Source organism: Xyrauchen texanus, chromosome 1 (assembly GCF_025860055.1).
Source record: "Xyrauchen texanus isolate HMW12.3.18 chromosome 1, RBS_HiC_50CHRs, whole genome shotgun sequence".
In the NCBI taxonomy this organism is placed as follows: domain Eukaryota; kingdom Metazoa; phylum Chordata; class Actinopteri; order Cypriniformes; family Catostomidae; genus Xyrauchen; species Xyrauchen texanus.
Window position 1 is genome coordinate 16599441 of NC_068276.1, and position 21144 is coordinate 16620584.

The 21144-nt window shown below is 36.8% G+C and overlaps 1 protein-coding gene across 1 annotated transcript in view; it reads left to right on the forward strand.

The window, feature by feature from the left end:
- LOC127651565 (focadhesin-like) overlaps positions 1-21144 on the forward strand; it is a 77185-nt gene that overhangs the window by 8360 nt on the left and 47681 nt on the right. Inside the window, exons 5-11 of the mRNA XM_052137466.1 lie at positions 4601-4699; positions 9651-9752; positions 10519-10744; positions 12069-12275; positions 13430-13517; positions 14488-14678; positions 16383-16643. Coding sequence (XP_051993426.1) covers positions 4601-4699; positions 9651-9752; positions 10519-10744; positions 12069-12275; positions 13430-13517; positions 14488-14678; positions 16383-16643 — 1174 coding nt within the window. The remainder of the gene's footprint in view (positions 1-4600; positions 4700-9650; positions 9753-10518; positions 10745-12068; positions 12276-13429; positions 13518-14487; positions 14679-16382; positions 16644-21144) is intronic.

Below are 21144 nucleotides of genomic sequence, written 5' to 3' on the forward strand. Positions count from 1 at the left end.
ATCCAAATGACTTTTTTCAAATAGTTATGGTGTTGTTTTTTACATCAGTAATGTCCTGACTATACTTTGTGATCAGTTGAAAACCACTTTGTTGAATGAAAGTACCAATGTCCTTCTGAAACCGCAAAATCTGTACATTATTCCAAACTTTTGGCCTCGGGTGTATATATTTTTAACGTTTAGCTAATTGTTTCCTATTTCCTACTATATTTAGGACCTTTAGCTACTAAGGGTTCTCTACTTTAAGAATATTAAACATGAGAATATTACATGCAGAATACAAGGAGGCCTTTTGGCTGAGAACTGATATTAATTATTGTATGGGAATTTGGGGTATTTGCCCCAGAAATTTTTGAAAATGTAAAAACAGAATGGAGTTTTAACCATAAACGTGGAGCATTTTTGGTATTTGTTCTCCTAGCACAATTTGCTGCCGTGTCTTTGGATGAATGAAAGTGATGGATAAAATGACGGAAATGGGTGTTGTTGCTACTCCGATATGGTTAACTGTCAATAAAATTACTTTCTTTCACTGTGATCATTAAAGTGGGGGAGAGATGACCCTGCTACGATAGCACGGGAAGAGAAAAAGAATCAAGTTCCTAGGTAGAGAAAAAAAATTCGGAGCTGTCTACTCCGGCGATCGTTGTTCAAAGTTATGACAAAATATTCAAAGCAAATAACATCACTTTGTTTTAGTCGTACATTGTAAAATTATGCATAGTTTATCATCCAAATTAATTGAAGTGTAGATTTGTTATGCTGTCACAAGGTGTTTTGGATAAAACAAATAGAAGTTTTAATTAATAAAATTCATAATCGATATATGATATTTGTAATTAACATGATTGTAACTTAAAAATAAAGTTGATGGAGTTTAGAATTTTAGGAGTTTCTGAGAACATTTCAACATACAAAGTTATTTATTTCAGAAATTATTTCAACTCGATCTGCTTTGATGGACCAAGTTATTTAAATATATAGTCTCATAAATGCAGTTTCTTGCAATCAATTCACTTATATGCAATTTAATATGCATAAAGCTTCAAGTACTCTTCACTCCTTAACACATATACCCCAATGGCTTGAAACTGAGAAACCAGCTTCAGCTCAGATGCTATGAGGTTTATTTCTGATACGGTGCAATGTGTGAACATGTCACACCCTTCCCACCCCAGCAAACCCTGATTGGATCTTATCAGAACCCTCAAGCACTGGCCTCTCCTTTCTTTGAACTCTTGAATTAGTGTGGTTATTTTTTATATTTACACATAGAGCTATTACATATGAAAGCACCATAGCACCTGATTAAGGAAGAGTGAACATCATTAAGTGTATACTGGTAATACCTGCAGCTGGGCTGCTGGTTAGAAGGATCAAAAGTTGGAAAACACATGCAACATACAGAGTAGATAAAGAAAAGTATAAACATGGCAATTAAGTGTTATAAAGTGTTTTAGCATTCAAGCTCTTAAAAGTTCCCTAATTTAATTCTTGACCAACATTAACTCATAATCATACTAGTAATAGTAGGTGGTTTCTGTGTTAACATCACTGTAAACCCTAATGTTGTCATTACTGAAAAAATCAAGTTGTCTTAATTAAGCTTTACTGGAAATGTTAAGTTTGTTAACTCAAGTATCTAAGTTTCTTGAACTTATTTTTCTTAAAAATCTATAGACATAAGATTTGAACTGTTAATATCTCAAACTACTGAGTACAAAATTGAGGCTATGGTGAAAACCCACAACTTGCACTTGAATTATTATTATTATTATTACAGTTTTGCTTAAAGGGAACACATAAGGACATTTAAATAGTTGTTTTCATTGAGGTTTTTAGCTCTTGTAGTATTATGTTGTTTTGTTCAATTGAGTAGAGTCAATTTATTAGGGTGTTTAGTGTAGAGGGGGCAAATTGTTAACTCTTAAGCCATGGATTGTTCTGATGTGATGCACGTTGCCTCAGAAAAGGATTTTTATCAGCCATTATATACAGTCAGTTAAATATCTCAGAACTTTTAATTAATAAATTATAGTTTTTTTGGCTTATTCATTTATCCATAACCTTAATATTGCACTAGAAATGTTGTCTAACATGCTATATGAAGCATTTTAAAATAAAAGGAACAGATAGAGTGAAGTTCAGCTTTTGCTGGGATCAGACTGACCTGATTTCGAAACATCCTAAAAATAACTGTAACCTAAAAGCATGCAAACAAACAAACATGGGAGATATTATTGGTTGATTGCAACTACTATATGATGCGGTTGATGTTTCGCCTGTTGAGAGAATTACTTCACTGATCTGCCCACTCTTTCTTGTGGACTCTTGGATGAAGATGGCAGCAGACAGAGAGCGCACATCTGCATATTCAATTATCTTACAAAATACATTTGAAATGCAGCCTCCTCCATCAACCAGCTCATGTGTTACACACACACACACACACACACACACACACGCACGCACACACAGACAGACAAATCTCCTGCTGTCATCACTGTCACCGAGCAGCTTCCCACGCAGCGTGTTCTTTTCATTGCACAGAGCTGAATTTAAAGTTAAGCATGTGAAATGTAAGAACGTGAATTTGGGACCTTTCGTTTCCTTTTGTGGTTTGAATTGTCATTTTTGATAAGAGGTACTTCTACTAAAATATTGCTCTGTATCAGTGCAAAAAAAAAAAAAGAAGGGACAAATGGATGATCTTTTATTTTTTTATCTTTAGATTGTCTTATTGAATCAGGACATATCAAAGGCTTGTCTCATTACATCACTGCCATGAATTAAGATTTGCTACTTGCTAGTCAGTTGCAGGTGGTCTTTAGCGAAAGGGCATTCTCATTCTAAAGACCATTTGATTGGAGGAGTCATCCATTTTTCGGTCTGTTTTCCCAGTAGAGAAAGACTGCGAGATTTAAATGTGGATATCTGCAAAAGGTTAATTTTGACAACTTTTAAGAGTGCAGTAGCATAGAGATGGCCTCAAAGCTCACAGAAAAAATCCATAAAATTCCAATTGGATTTCATGGGATATTAAAAGGCTTCTTGAGTCAGTGACTTCAGCATTTTTGGCATATTTGCCACTTGCATTGATAGTAGTGTCTAAAGCCAAGAAATGTTGGGAAGAAGAGGGAAGATCGAGAAATAGACATGAGCACTGACTTCTCTGATAACTTCATCATTTCAACATTATGTAGACTTCATTTGGACCTCAGTAAGCACTAAACTCCATCTTTGTTTTCAGCAATATTCGAGCTTGTAAGATTTACAATGACACAATATCCCAATAAACAGAGATGGGCTTTAACATAAGCTGATTGAAGAGCACAGAACTGGAGCATTCCGATATTATCATGCGCACCGTGTACCAGGCTCACAAAAGAGCCAAGATGAAAGCCAAAAGATGTATTTGCTTTCAGTGTGGACTTATGTATTCCATCCTGGTAAGATATACAGTAATCAAACCCAGAGGAACATAGATAGACATACTAGGGAGAGCAAAGAAGGAGGGATGAAAGAAACACAGCACATGTTGTCACGCTGTGGTGATTTATAATGTATGAGAAGCACTCCAACCTGTACTCTTGTAAAGGAATCATCCCAACATGTCACTGGCTATGTTTGGAATAGCATACTACTTGCACTATTTCTGGACAGAATGCCAATTTTCGTACCCAGATGACCTACAGAGCACACTGTGTGGATTAATCTTATCTCAAAATACAATGTTCTTGACTAGACCTTCCATATGTCAGACTGGTTGCGGAAGTAAAAAATCATTTATTTCACAATGCTATTAAAGTTATAAGCCTGCAATGACAGATCTTCCTCCGGCTGTTCATTGATGAAACATCAATACATGTCATTTCAACTTGATTTGAAAATGTTTTTTTAAATAGCTGATTTTCTTGTGAAAAATTACATTACCCATGATCCTTAAGAGAAATGCTCCACCAATCAGAGAAATTATGTGTACCAAAGAAAGAAAATGTACCAAAAGACACGAAGTCTAAAACTTCATACATTTTAAATGTATTGTTTGTTTACTTAGAATCAAAAATAATAATACTAATAATAAAAAAAATCTAAGTTTGAAATGTTGTATTTCACTTTGGAGCTGGTTAGTTTGATTCAAGGCTTAGAACTCTTTTTATGAAGACTTTATGAAATCCATATGGATAAAATGAATGGGAAAAATACTTCCGGACCCAAGGTGGCTGAAAAAGTTGGCGGGCACTGGTGCGCTCTTATTTCCAGTGTGACAAAGTGACCAGCAGTAAAATCAAATGTAATTTTACCATATCCGTCTTGACTCATTCGATTGGAATAGTATGCAGTATACTAGTACTCCACCACACTCTCAAGAGCCACCCCTCTGTCTTTTTATGAACATGTCATGCTAAATTAATTCAATTTGATCTAACATCTCTTTAGGTCCCAGTTTTTGTTTTCGTTTCATCCTAATGCCTGTTAGCATCTTTTGAACAATTGAGGGGCTTGCTGTTGTTTGAGTATGAGCTGCACATATGCATAGTGCATCTATAGTTCTTGTTAGATAATATTTGCTGATGTTGTTTTTTTTTTGCATGGGCAGGAATGTTCAAGGGCTGATAAAAGTGGTTGGGAGGCTACTACAGATTCAAGCAAGTCAGCGAAATACCGACGCAAACTTTACCTGTCCTTATTCAATTAGGTGAGTGCCTTTTCCACAGTGTATATGTTGTTGCCACTTGCTTCAAACTGGGTTGCTCGCACCTCTTGGGCTCCGCAATTGCATATTTATAATGGCTGAAAGTTTATATCCTTATATATTTACTTGCTTGTTATATGTCAGTGTTTTACTGACAAATAAACATTATAAGCAGTACTGATATTAGCTGTTCAATGCAATATTACTACTCATCACATAATGCCCTAACAAACACTTTCACTGTTCATTTTCATAACTGGTATGAGCTCAGCGTTTGCTTTATTTTTTACACACGTTGATTCACACAAATATGGATGATTTAATGAGTGAATTTAAGAGTAAAAAACTGTTCTCTATTATTCCTAATTTTCTTTATAGCTTTATGCAAGCACTCAGGGGCCATTCTTCTTTGTAAAATACTCTTATTTGTTTTGCATTTAATTAAAAAAAAAATGCAATATAACATTTAAAAAACAAACAATGGAAAAATATAAAAATGTGATTATTTCTCCAGCTATTATCGTGTATAGGTGATGAGCAACAGTTGCCACTATGATAAAGAGGTCTGAAAGTAGAAGTTGACTGATAGGATTTTGCCGATACCGATAACTTGTGGTGGAAAAGGCCAATTACTGATTAATCAACTGATAGTTTTTAAAATCGATTTAGAATCGATGTAGAAATTTGCATATTTTTCGTTGTCTTTCATTACTATGATAAACACAGGCAATTGAGGCTACAAGAGTCCAAAATAATAAAAATCCCAGATGCAGTTTATTTTTAAACTAAAATCCTAATTATAACCAGATTTTTTTTTTTTTATTTTGTCTGTAGAGCACTTTATTGTAGAATGAAAATAACTAAATATGCATTGAAGTGAGGATAACAATATGAATAAATATTGTACATGATTAGATATTAAGATACAGTTAATCCCCACAAAATAGTTTTTATTTCACCTCTAAAGACGCTTATACTGTGAATCACAAAGCGGCGACTTCAGAGGAACACGAAGGAATAAAAAAAGCTGTCAGCTTAGGTTTTTGCAGATAACGGATTGTTCCAAAAAGCAACTATCAGCACAGAATAATCAGTAAAACCGATATATCGGTCTACCTCTGTTTGGGAGCAACTGCCTTGGACTTTCCTATTAAAATGATCTCTTCCCTTGGGATAGTCAAGAAGGTCTAATTAGCTAGTTAAAATCCTGCCTACCTTTTTATCTGACCAGGTTAAAACTCATTGAGTTAAAAAAATCTCTTTTGCAAGAGTGACCTGGCCAAGCGGCAGCTAAAGAGACATAAGTGACATAAGCGATATCCGTTTCAGTTGAGTCAAGAAAACTGTCTCTTTACAATCACTTAATTTAAATTTGGTATAGTATGACAAAGTTAGACTATTTAACTCTTCAATGAAAAAGAAAATGGGCAAATAATGTCATAGGGAGTTTAATGGGTAACTCATCTGTGTGCTTGTTTTCTTTTTCTTGTTTCCCTCCTATTTTACCAAATGAAGACCAAAATAAGTTTTAGAGAAACCAAAGGTTATGGTCATATATATTGATGGTCATATATTAATAAGTCCAGTTTTTCTTATCAGATTGAGCTTTCGTGCCTTAAAATAAAGCTCACAAATTGTCTTTCATCATGCATGGAGCTTTGTTGTTTTGCATGTATTTCATACATCTGTAAATTAACCTCTTTCATCAGTAAATGTATAATGAATCAAACGACCGTGCATGCCATCTTTCTCCTTCTCTGTCGACTCCCTCCCTGGTGAGAAGATGAATGGGTCGAGGGCTGTGTGCTGGCCTGAGATTGCGGCTTGGCCTTTAGCACGTGTGGGCATCAAGGGAGGGCATGAGGATTAATGGAAGATGTCCACTGGTGCTCATTGTATCCGTCTGCTCGATGCCGCCTCTGCAATCTGCTGTGGGGTCACAAAGCCACTTACTGTAGATATCCAACAGAAGCCGAGAGGGTTAGGGTGGGATTTTAGGGTCTTTTTTTCTAAGGAATACTACTTTAAGAGTGTTAAAGGCCAAACTGTTCATTTGGATTTCATTTCTAGAGTAAGTCAGTGTGTTTTGAATGCAGTGTTTCCGTTTTGGCAGAAAGGACATGCTATTCTTTAATATATTTCATATTATATATTTTAATCTATATGTTAAACAGCATTTAGAGGTTACTTTTATAATTAAGCTTAATATGAATCCAGCTTTTTGACATAATATTAATTTAGAGACTATGAGAATTATACTGTTCTTCAGTATTATTTTTGACCAATTTGATTAACCAGTTCATCTGGGTCATTAGTTTTTTAATAGGACTGCGCTCGTTACATATGCTTTAACTGTTGTGGTCATGTCCACTGTTCCTGGTTTTATAATGTGTATGTCTTGCTTGGCAGTCCAGCTTCTGCCGACTCAAGCATCTAAATTCTCCCTGACTCCTGAAGTTTTAAAAGTCTCTTCTGGTTGAGCAGCTTTACTTTGAACTTTTTGTTCAAATAACTGATATAGGTCAATGTGTCAGCCAGCCATTGTCTGGCAGATACTGTAATGTTATATGGCTGTCTGCCGAAAACCGCCCCTGATGGATGAGCCCTGATAATGTGATGGCTGCACCAGTTGGCTGGGGAACAACTAGAGATAGATGAGACGATGTTTAAACTGTGGGATGTCTGTGGAAGGAATGGTTTGCTTTGGTGAAGTCCTAACATCTGGCTGAAAGTGACCCAGACCATTCATTTAAGTGTTGAAGGACTGTTTACCACTTGGAGGATTTTCAAGGTTGCTTGATAAAATATGTTCTTGCCTGATCAAGTGCAAATGCTGCACTCTAGCAACGTAGTCAGGAATGGGATGTTTAAATCAATCATTGGATCAAAGAGCATGTTTGCTTGTGATTATCAGGGCCTTAATTTGAATGTTAGCATTAAGGTTAGATATTAATCATCAGTGCTGAACAAAAGAGATGGAGATCTTAGCAAAACACTGAAAAACGGTCAACATGAACTAAAAATTGACCCTATATTTACTTTAATACACATTCCTGTTCTTATTGCGAATGATTCATCAGTATACACCCCCACCCCCCCTCCTCGTAATCTGTCAAAATGTAACTTGGTTCACCTCCAAAACAACGTTTTTGGCTGATGTCACCAAGCTCTTACTTGTCAACCTCTGCATTCCTATCAATTGTTATATAGAGAGAACTCTCTCTGCCTACGGCCTACATAGACCACTGCCTTCTAAGGCAGCATCCTAACTCCAAGGGAATTTTAGAAGCAAGGGAAATGAAATGTAGTATATGGGCAGCAAACCCATGCACTTAACAAATAGTGCTCTTCATACGATATTTGAATCGAGATGCTCTCAACTCTCATTCAATTTACTTTGATGTTAGCATGTTGCTAAGCTAATGACGTAATACTTTCACTCACAGATATTGGCTAAATAATACATTTTCAGGTTCTTTAAACTATTTTTCATCAGTATTTTCAATATTAAATGATTTAGATATAAATACTGATCAGCCACAATATTAAAACCATCTGCCTAATATTGTGTAGCGTCCCCTCGTGCCGCCAGAACAGCGCCAACCCGCATCTGCCAGACAGGCTGGTTTGAGTATTTCTGTAACTGCTGATCTGCTGGGATTTTCATGCACAACAGTCTCTAGAATTTTCTCAGAATGGTGCCAAAATAAAAAAAACATCCAGTGAGCAGCAGTTCTGTGGACGGAAATGCCTTGTTTATGCGAGGTCAACAGAGATTGGCCAGACTGGTTTGAACTGACAAACTCTACAGTAACTCAGATAACAGCTCTGAACAATTGTGGTGAAAAGAATATAATCTCAGAATGCTGTTCTGAGTGTGTGTGTGTGTGTGTGTGTGTGTGTGTGTGTACAGTATTTGTGTGTGTGTATGTATATGTATGTACAGTATTTGTGTGTGTGTAGCCTTTTCATGCAGCCACAAAACACCCCCATAACAGGATTGACCCACTTCTATGCTTGACTGTGGGGATGGTGTCTTTCTTGTCATCACCTTGCCTTTCATTCTCCAGATGTACTACACACCCATGGGTCTAAAACTATATTTCAGTTTAGGGTCATACGTCCATTAAACCTTCTTCCAGAACTTCACAGGTCTTTCCAAATTCCTTCTTGAATATTCAAGTAAACATTTCCCTTGGTGAAGTTTTGCTTTCTTTCACACCCAAGATGGTTTCTGTTGTACCACATTTAAAAATGTATGAATGTTGCTGCCAACTTTGTCTATTGGAATTTGAAGCACCTTGGAAATGTAGTTTTAGCCATGGTATTTTCTTGTGTAATGAAATAATCTCTTCTATTAGCTTTTGTGACAGCTTATTGTTAATTGCATTTTTTGCATAGAAATACATTTCTGCTTACATTTTAAAATGTTCGTGCCATTGTAGAGTTGTGGCTTAATTTTGTTTTAAAATATTTACTTGTGTAGCCTTACATATTTAAGAAACAGCTACATGTAATAGGGTTGAATAATTATGACATGGCTACATTTAAAAAAAATCCTACTATTTAAAAAATATTAGGTTCTATATTCACACTATGACTTTGAATGTGTCTCTCAACTTTTATAGATGTCATGTTTAAAAATTCTGGGTCATCGGAAAAACTTACTTTTGTAAATCCTTACCGTCTTGGGGGGGGGGGGTGAATAAATTTTATTGCAACTGTGTGTGTGTGTTTGTATATTTATATATACACACACATGCACACACACAGTATAAATCATGTACCGGACATTTTATTCCTGAGTATCTTGTTTCACTCGGAAATACTGTATGTTGCATTGCAGAAGTTAGGGTTAGAATGGAGATCATATTTACTTTAAAGCTGTTTTGATGGGATCTTTTATAATGAGTTTTGGGTACTGATTTTTGAATATGTGTTTGTGTGATCTTAGGAGCTTCCCTCATCCCTACATTACAGTGCTGGAGAACCGTCCCGACTGCTGGCCGGCACTACTTCAGGAGATTGATGACTTCATTCAGCTCGCTTCTGACAAGTATGAGATCTGCCATAAAGGGGTAGTTCACCCAAATATGAAAATTCTCTGATTTACTCTCATGTTGCTCTAAACCAGTATGACTTTCTTTTGTGGAACACAAAATAATTTTGAAGAATGTTTCAACTGTTTTTGTCCATTCAATAAAAGTCAGTGGGGTCCAAAACTACATTGGACCCCATTGACTTTCATTTCATGGACAACAAAACACCAAGACATTTTTCAAAATATCTGAAAATTCTGTGTTCCCCAGAAGAAAGAAATGCTGTTTGGAGCAAAATGGGTTGAGTATATGATGACAGAATTTCCATTTTTGTGTGAACTATCCCTTTACCTGACCACTTACATCTAACAAATCTTAAACTTCTCAGGCACGTTATTGTCCCAAATGTTTAAATCGAGTACTACTTTGAAAGTTTTACTTTTGACTGTGTTGGTACATTTTAGAAGCCTTTACACACCATTTACTAAGATATGGTCGATCAGTTATTATATTAAGAACTTCATTACATATATTTGTAATAAATGCTGATGTTCAAATTTATGTTAAAATGAAAACACAAAATATTTAATATAAAAATTTTATTAATTATAAATTAAACATAAACCTGAAGTTATGCATGAACAACTGACACAAAACTGGCCCAAAAACCCAACGTGTTTCAGATTCCATCAGCCTCAGCTTGGGTAGCTGGCCTCCAGGTTGCTTTAAATATGAGTGTCTGATAAATGACTACTTGCAAATATTTGTATGTATTTTCTCCAGAGATGAGCCAGTATTTGTGGAAATGCTGTCTCCTTTCCTCCGTTACCTGTACTGTGAGCCCCAGAGGTTGTCAGAAAATGCCCTGCTCAGACACAGTCTCCTCAGGGTCCTGCTCATGCCACGAGGTGCTACTCAGTCTGACAGCCAGCAGGGAAAGGGGACTCTCAGCACTAGGGTGGTCCGCGAGATGATACGCAGCCTCTGTAACCTGCTTCCGTACATGTTGGTGAGCTTGTGAATGATGTCTAATGTGCTCAACTACAATAAGTTCACAGCAGTACATGACTTAGAGCTTAGGAATGTTTCAACAGAAAGTTTATATTATCCATTGTTATGAATTTCCCATGGTGCCCACTACCTAGTAGAAACAAAAAGCCTGAAAACAGAAAGCATTTATGTTTTTTTGTCTGTTTATTTTTTCCTACTTGGGAGTCCACTTAGAATGTTCTTTTTTTTGGTGCCAAAAACAGTCAAAATGTAGATTACATTTCCACTGTAAGAATGACCTCTTTTATAACTGGCTAAACTATTGCATGTGAATTGAGTAACAACACTTGGAGCAGTGCTGGAACAGTTCAGTTATGGCTTTGAATTATACAAGTAGCAGTATGTTTAACAGTCCATCAAACTTTTATTTTAAAAGGTCAGAGTCTCTTTATGTGACTCCTCTTAAAATGCAAATGGATAGTTTTAGGGGAAGTGTTAATGTAATACAGTAGCAACATCAAATGTAGAGTGCATAAAAATGCCATTTCACTTACACAGATTAGACAGTTGACAATTAAAATTATAAAGAGTACAGTGGAACAGGAAGAACAGGGTCCTGATCACCCTGTTGGGGCTTATTTTTTGATAAAAACCGTCTGACTGAACATTATCCTTCTTAAACATGTGTACTTTAAATAAATAGACATGAAACGTTGAGTTGAAATTCTTTTATTAGCTTACTTGTAGAGATCACACAGTGATTCGAGAAATAGGAAAGATGACTCGCAATTCCCAGATGAGCGGTCTGATATGTCTTAATCCCGTATGTGCAGTTGTTACTCAGAGATATCAGACCGCTAGATGGCGCCATTGACCAAGTAGAATTGAATATTCCAGAGTGCCATGAAATAACGAGATATTTAATCCAACAATCAGAGTACAGGTCTTCTGTCTGAGCATCTCAGTGAGAAACAATCACAAATCCACAAAATACTAGTTACGCCAATAAAAAAATAAATAAATACAAATATTGCCAACTGGACCCGAATTGCTATAGATGGATGGATGGATGGATAGAGAGAGAGATGTGTGTAACTTTTTACAATAGCTGGTCAAACATTCATAGATTTTCATAGATCCCCCAACCCCCCCCACCAAAATAATTTTTTGGCTGATCAATATATATATATTAGTAGAACCACTCAAACAAACACCACTACTTTTGAAAGCACCATAGAGCATGTTTTTACACTCTTTGAGGAAATCAATGTTATGCTATACTTCATGTTCACCGTATACCTCTCCCATATACAGTCTGTGTGTAATTGTCCTATCACCTGTAGGTGGACAGCATAACAGCAGTGGTAGAGTTCAGCTCATTTGCTGAGTCTCTGACCTCAGCTCTGCTCACAGATCCCGGCTTCTGGAGGAAGGAACTGACTCAGCTCGCTCTCCAGCTCTTGTGTGCCTGTCAGCTCAGTGTGCAACTGGGAGGAGAGCTCATGTCTCTCCTTCACACACTCCACCAGCTAATACCTGGCAATGCAGAGGTGAGTGTGAAACATCACACAGTTATTTTCAAGTTTTCTTTTATATTGGTAGTGCAGTGAAAAAAGGAAAGGAAACATAGGAGATCTAGACATATCGCAGGCCAGATTTAAATGTGCCTCCCTGGGTTTGTCCTGTTCTTATAGTATGTCTGCAGCAAGGGGTTTTCGAGTGTTTACATACTAAGGGATAGTTAACATTACATTCATTTACATGTTTTCATTATATAATGCTCATCAGATCATTAGTTAGTGTTCATTTAAATAGTTAGAATGTCCTGAATATGTTTTTAAGATTTAAGATGTTTTATAATCCCCTGAGCGAGAACCTTTAGTCAAGTGCATGTGCAGTACTGCTGCACCTCTGACTCCATCAAGAAGTTATAGATCTTATTCATGTTAGTGCCATCTTTTGATTTGGGAATGGGAAATGGGAAAGACAACAAGGCTGTGATGGATAGACTTGCAGTCTCTTCAATGGGCTGTACTGCAGTTTAAAGTGTTTTTGGATCGTTCCGCGGACAAATCATTGGTGAAATATCTGTCCAACAACATTCAGTACACAAATAACTCCAGACAACATGAGTTGTGGAAAATCAGATGGGATCAAGGAGCTTTATATATCTTTACACCTTGTGTGCCATCGAAGAGACTGTAAGTCTGTCCCTCATAGCCTTGTCATTCCCATTAAAAATCAAAGATGATGCTAGAGTGAATAAGGTCTATACTTCAGAGGTCAGAAATTGTGGGGGTTACAAAGGGGTCACAACAAATCCATATACATTTAGTGGAGTTTTTGTTACATTGTGGATATTGAAGAGTATTTAGTTGTATTCCTCATTTGTTAGTTAATTTGGAGAAAAGTATTTGCTAAATGAATAAATGTAAATTTAGTGAGAGGTGATTTGTGTTTGCTACTGGATTATTTGCATTGACAGCTTGTAAAACGGTAATCCCTGTTCAACCTAATTATTGAGTATTTGCATAAATTGTTTATTTTAACAAAAAAAGATTAAGATTGTTTCCCTCCGGTTCAGTGTTGATCACTATTGACATGACCTGAAAACATTTCTAATTTTGCCCTAAAGTAATTTTCATCTAGCATCTAGAGACTCATCTGCTTCAGCCCGTTGTTTGACTTCTTTGTCTTACTGTAGGACATCCCATCTGAGCAAGTGGTTATGGGAATCTCCCTGCTCCTGCTAAAAGCCTCCACCTCTCAGCAAACTGCCCTCCTAGAGCTCGGTACAAACCCCTCTCCCCACTTGAACACTCCATAATCACTCCAAAAATGGTATCTGTTTAAATTAAAGTTACATATCATTTTAAACCATTATTCATTTATTCAATTTAATTACACATGACACATTGCTATTATAAAAGCCCTATTAAAATAAACTTCTCATTAGTTTATAGAAGTGGCTGCTTATAATAAACCTACTGAAATAAACGAGACTTATCAGTGAAGTATCTAATAATAACGTGTAATTGAGCTAAGGGGAGTATCTTACCTGAAACTGATATTACAGGAGCCAGTCTCAGGAGTTTCCTTGTTGATTGTCTTTTCTTATTTATTCATCAGATGGCAAAAAATCTAAATTCATATTGAAAGGTGTGTAGCAGGTTGAAGATTGCCGTGCAAAAGTACAATCTTAACATTAGTTCATGTAGGTAGAAAAACACGAGGAGAAACATTTTGATAATTCAATATCAGCCATCGCAGATATTCACATTCAGACCGGATGAGATTTCTCAGAGGACCTTTGATTTAGCTGAATATCAGCAGGTAATGTGCTCTGAAATTTCAAAGAGGTTATGTGAGGAAAAACACAGACTTGTCAGAATTAAAATTATCACAGAGACGAGGGTTGGGAACGGCCGCAAGACCATTTTACCCAGCCAGACATGGAAGATACCTTTTTAAAGAGATGTGTGCTATTACATTTACTGCATCAGGCAATCAGACAACTTCCGCCCAGCAGACTATGAAACTATGAAATCATAGACATTGCATTGACATGTGTCAGTTTTTGCATGGGCAAGCGCCTGAAAACATTTTAAAGTCTAGTGAAAAATGATTTATTATACTGTATTCATATATTGTATATTATCAATATCTTTAACAATATCAATATCAATTCAGTATTAAATTGAATTTTATCAACTCAGAATCATTACATTGAATTTTGTGGACTTGTCTTTCCACCTGTCTTAGCTGTGAAGATTGTCCCACCGGAGATATCCCCTCCCTGGGGCGCATCTCTGCTGGTGATGCCCTTGTTGCAGGTGCTGTCATGCTCCACCCTAATGGAGGCTCTAACAGAAACCCAAATACACATGAAGAACCTTAAACTGGCCAATTCACTGTTGCAGATGGTCCAGAGAGAACCTTCCGTTCGAAAAGAGGTGACGCATCTTATTGTCTTGCCATTCTCCTGAAAAATACAGTGACCCAAAAAATCTCGACACCTACAGTAATACACAATTAAAAATATTTGAATGTTTGAACTGACTTCAGACAACCACTAAAATCTCTTTGACACCAGTTGATAAAAGTAAAAAGTAACTGTAAAAATGGTGGAGAATGCCACTTGGTTTGAGGTTTTGCTACCTAAAGGTGCGTACACACTGCCAGCGACATCGCGCTCGACAGCGACTCAATACCATTCATTTTCAATGCGAGCACAGTGACTTCCGGCGACACGAGCTGTCGCGACCGTTGGCGCTAGATGTGGGCGTGTCCAGCGACGCGACAAAGTTGAGAAAAGTTCAACTTTGGAGCGACTAACGGAAGCGACAGCCAATAGGAGAGACGACGGGAGAGCTCATGTGATCCTTCTCTCTCTCTCTCAGCTCCTGCAGTAACGGAAAGATGGATGAAAGGCTAATTCTTGCTGTTAGAAATTGTCCAGTGCCCTATGATATGTCTCTTCCATGTTCAAGGACATTTTTAAGAAAAATACTGCGTGGAAAGGTGTATCTGAGATCGCGGGGATTTTATGGACCCAGACAGACTGGCATTTGCATTTTCGCCGCAGATAAACAGCCGCTATGGCAAACAGCACGCCTTGTTTCTCATTCATCTTTGATATAAAGCATTTTATGTACTGATTCCATTTATATTTAGTCTTTTCCCTCCAAAATGTTTGTTTTTAGTGGCAAGAAAAGAGATTTGCTGTCAACAGCAATGGAATGGCATCCGTGAATGTCATTTATAAACGTTACTAGGCAACCAATACTGGGAACACCCACTAGCGACTTCACCGCCAGCCACTGGCGACCTGAGCGACAAAGTCGCTGGCAGTGTATACGCACCTTAATGCAGTTAAATACATTTTTATGAGTGACTTTAAGGGAATAGTTTACCCAAAAATGTATTCATTTACTCACAGTCATGACATTTTATTTTCTTCTGCTGAGCACAAACATTTTTAGAATAATATTTCTGCTCTATTGGCCTTCACAATGCCAGTGAATGGGCACCAAAATGTTATGCATCAAAAGCAAATACAATAAAGGCAGCATAAAAGTAATCCATATGACCACAGTGGTTAAATCCATGTCTTTAGAAGTGATAAGATAAGTGTGGGTAAGAAACATATCAACATATATGTCCTTTTTTACTATAAATCTCCACTTTCACTTTCATGTTCTTCTTTTGTTTTTTTTTAGAGATTCACATTTTGTGTGCATATCACACCACCTACTGGGCAAAGAATTTATAGTAAAATTTATAGTAAAAAAGGACTTAAATATTGATTTGTTTCTCACTCACACCTATCATTTCACTTCTGAAGACATGGATTTAACCACTGGAGTCTTATGGATTACTTTTATGCTGCATTTATGTACTTTTTGGAGCTTCAAAGTTCTGGCCACTATTCACTTGCATTGTAAGGAACTACAGAGGTGAGATATTCTTCTAAAAATCTTCTTTTGTGTTCTGTAGAAGAAAGAAAGTCATGCATGTGGGATGGCATGAGGGTGAGTAAATGATGAGATACATTTTTGGGTGAACTATTCCTTTAGGTGTCCAAATGAGTTTTATGCCCACTTTATATTCAAGAAATGCTGAGTATTCATTCATCATCCCTTTCTTTGCCTCTACAGAACTCCACACAACTGACTTTGCCTTTCAGCACATGGTACAGTGAACTTCAGGTGGCCACCAGTGTCCTACACCGAATTTCCATGGACACCATGTCTGCTGTGGAATGGCTTCACTCCCTCCAGTCTTCACTCTCTGTCTGCGAGCACGTCCCAGATACTGTTTGTCTTCTGGTCTCACACCTTATTGTCAGCAGTCACGGGGACCTCTGTAGGTTAGCGCTGGACGCAGCTGCCAACATTGCTGAGAGCGATCCTGCAAAGGTAAAGGTCCAGACTCTAGATCATTGTTTAGTGCTGTATGTCTGCTGTATTGTAATTCTGTAGTATGTAGTAGGAGGTGGTTTAACCTACTGGTTAAAGATCTGGGCTAGTAGGGGGATTGTCTAGGTAACCCAAATATGGAAATTCTGTCATTATGTACTCAACTTCATGTTGTTACAAACCTTGTAACTTTCTTCCATTGAACAGAAAATGTGATGTTAGACAGAATGTCACCTCAGTCACTATTCACTTTCATTATATGGAAGAAAAAAATATGACTCAGTCCCCAACATTCTGCTTAATAACTCTTTTTGTGTTCAACTGAAGAAAGATAGTCATACAAGTTTGAAACAACAAGGATTAGAAAATGATGACAGATTTTTTATTTTATCTCTTTAACCATATTACATCATTCCTTGAACAACAGACATTTGAAAATAAAAACAAAATTAGAAAATAAATTTCCTTCTTATTCTATGCTTCCATTATCCAAATGTCAGTGTTACTAGGCAACACGAGCAGCCTTAGAAACTAGAGCAGTAATTACTTTAGCTAAATGAAGGTGTATCATAGTACAGATACTGTGACCTGACCTCCCCACTTACATTCATTAAAGCACTCATGAATGACTCACAAAGTCATTGAGGCAAACAAATTTGTAACCAAGAAAATCAAATGTACTCTATGACCCGAGGAAGGGAACTCAACCTTGCAGGACTGTTTTAAACATACAGATGTGCTATTGATGGAGGTTATGGAGACATATTGAGGAATATGTGTCAACTGTTAGTGACTATAACGGCAAGCATGTCATTGATAATTCTGGATATGCTCCTATCAGAGAACCTGACTAAATGTTAAAAGCTCATTCACCACTCAAATCTGCGTTAACTATTCATTTTAGTTATCATTATGTTATTAGTTGTTATATCTAATTTACGCTTGCATACATTCAAACCTGGCGCAGCGCAATGGATCGATCACTAGTCAATAACCAATGTGTTTGATGTCATTGACATCATTGGCATGAAAATTTTAAAATAGTAATTATGTATTAAATGCATCAAGGAATGCAGCTCACAAACTCACAGATGTCTTTACAGAAGCATTCTCATCATCCTTGGCCTTGGCTGTTCCCTTATGCTTCCAATCGCCCACTATTATCACAGTGCCAATGAAGTCCCCTGCCTTGTGCCATAATGGTTATTTTTCCATTGCACTCACTCTACTTATTATGTCGTGCTTTGGGAGTCTTGTCATGGCTCTCATAAATGTCACTATTCCAGTCACTTGGAGTTCCAGCAGTCTGTTCTGAAGAAAACTAAATGTCTGCAGTCCACCAGGACAAATCATCCAGACAACAGAACAGAAATGGTCAGAATACCAAACTCTATTTTTTAATGCTGTCATAATTTTATGTACAACTATATTGAATGAAATGTTGCTATCAACATTAAATATCGACTTAAATATTTAATGTATATGAAATCTAATTGAACTAAGTAAACCCAACTAAATTAGACATGTTAAATTAACTCAAATTGATCACTTTCTGTTATAAACTAGCTAGTACATTGAAGGCTAGCATGCTAAATGCAAAATAATGGGAAACATAATGCTATGATAAGTATCACAATTGCTTAATGAGCAAAGCAATATTGAGCATGTCCTCAAAATAAGCTCAAGTTCCATTCTTCACCATGATGGTATCCCCAAAAAACTCCAACATAACATCAGCTATTTTAAATCTCAACACAAAAAAACCTGAATCTCTAACAAGTCTTCCCCTTTAAAGACACATAAAATAACACTTAATTTGAACATTTACTTTCTAATTGAGTGCCATGCAAAGCATACTGGGAATTAGAAATCCCCTGCCTATTACAGTACATATACTGTATATATTAGTGCTGTCATCATTAACACAAAACAAGACGTGCTTTTCATATGGAGTTCAATGCAGCACTTTTGACGCATGGATTCATGTGACAAAACAACATGGCGCTGATCACAGCAGAGTTTTTCGTAGGAAAAATGCCAACAAAACTACATCTGGTAAGAAAGCTCTAAGTTTTTACATTGAAACCTGTTTCAGTCAAAAGATTAGTCTCTAGTTTCATTTGATATGCCATTTGAAAAATGTGAGTGATTTATGGTGAAACGGCACGCTGTTAAACACGATGACTACAATAGTGGACAATAGCGCTACTTTTTCCATTAGAAATCCTATATTTACTGTGCATATTCACATTGAGAGAAAAAAAAATGCTTTTAGAGGCTTTATATGGAGTTAGGAGGAAAATATGTTGCATTTCCAACTGCACTGAGACCAGTGCAGACAGACAGCACACAATAGATTTGATATCCAGAAAAGTGCATTCACTCCTAACATCTAACCTTAAGTGTAGTTTCAGGCAACAGATAATGTTTGGATCACTCTACGTGTTTGACAGACATAGGACAATGGTAATCAGTACATTACAATGTATTCAGAATTCATAATGTATAATTGTATTTTAACATGGTTGGCAGTGATTTGATGATGCTGGCCATTATTTTGAATCAGAATTAATTAAGTTATTTTCTGATTGGTAAAATTCTTCAGCACTGGCTATCACTTGTTTGTTTGACAGTACAAAGAGAGTCAAACATTTACAAAATATTTTTGCTAAATATAAAAAACAATAAACATTTTAACATAAATGTCAATTCAAGTTAAATCATTTTTATCTGTATAGTTTTTTTTAATTGTGCTTTTCCAAATACACATCGTTCCAAAGCAGCTTTACAGAAAATCAGCTTTAATGTCTGTAAAGTCTCAAAAACATGAATAACCAACTCTCCTGGAAACATAATAAACAATTTGATAAAAATAGAAAAAAAAATCTGACTTTCTGTAGCTTGGTACTATTTAAAATGTCACAACTTATTCCTGCTGTCTAAATATGTGGACATACATTTGTAGGAAAACTATTTGCTCTAGAATTCTTATTTTATTTTATTTTTTGTATGTTTATTAGGAGCTATTAATTATAAATCAAATAAAAAATTTAAGGTCCCAGGAGGGTATATTTTATATATACAGGTGAAACTCGAAAAATTAGAATATCGTGCAAAAGTTCATTAATTTCAGTAATTCAACTTAAATGGTGAAACGAATATATTATATAGACTCATTACAAGCAAAGTAAGATATTTCAAGCCTTTATTTGATATAATTTTGATGATTATGCCTTACAGCTTATGAAAACCCCAAATTCAGAATCTCAGAAAATTAGAATATTGTGAAAAGGTTCAGTATTGTAGGCTCAAAGTGTCACACTCTAATCAGCTAAACACCTGCAAAGGGTTCCTGAGCCTTTAAATGGTCTCTCAGTCTGGTTCAGTTGAATTCACAATCATGGGGAAGACTGCTGACCTGACAGTTGTGCAGAAAACCATCATTGACACCCTCTACAAGGAGGGAAAGCCTCAAAAGGTAATTGCAAAAGAAGTTGGATGTTCTCAAAGTGCTGTATCAAAGCACATTAATAGAAAGTTAAGTGGAAGGGAAAAGTGTGGAAGAAAAAGGTGCACAAGCAGCAGGGATGACCGTAGCCTGGAGAGGATTGTCAGGAAAAGGCCATTCAAATGTGTGGGGGAGCTTCACAAGGAGTGGACTGAGGCTGGAGTTACTGCATCAAGAGCCACCACACACAGACGGGTCCTGGACATGGGCTTCAAACGTCTTACCTGGGCTAAAGAAAAAAAGAACTGGTCTGTTGCTCAGTGGTCCAAAGTCCTCTTTTCTGATGAGAGCAAATTTTGCATCTCATTTGGAAACCAAGGTCCCAGAGTCTGGAGGAAGAATGGAGAGGCACACAATCCAAGATGTTTGAAGTCCAGTGTGAAGTTTCCACAGTCTGTGTTGGTTTGGGGAGCCATGTCATCGGCTGGTGTTGGTCCACTGTGCTTTATTAAGTCCAGAGTCAACGCAGCCGTCTACCGGGACATTTTAGAGCACTTCATGCTTCCTTCAGCAGACAAGCTTTATGGAGATGCTGACTTCATTTTCCAGCAGGACTTGGCACCTGCCCACACTGCCAAAAGTACCAAAACCTGGTTCAGTGACCATGGTATTACTGTGCTTGATTGGCCAGCAAACTCGCCTGACCTGAACCCCATAGAGAATCTATGGGGCATTGCCAAGAGAAAGATGAGAGACATGAGACCAAACAATGCAGAAGAGCTGAAGGCTGCTATTGAAGCATCTTGGTCTTCCATAACACCTCAGCAGTGCCGCAGGCTGATAGCATCCATGCCACGCCGCATTGAGGCAGTAATTAATGCAAAGGGGCCCAAACCAAGTACTGAGTACATATGCATGATTATACTTTTCAGAGGGCCGACATTTCTGTATTTAAAATCCTTTTTTTATTGATTTCATGTAATATTCTAATTTTCTGAGATTCTGAATTTGGGCTTTTCATAAGCTGTAAGCCATAATCATCAAAATTATATC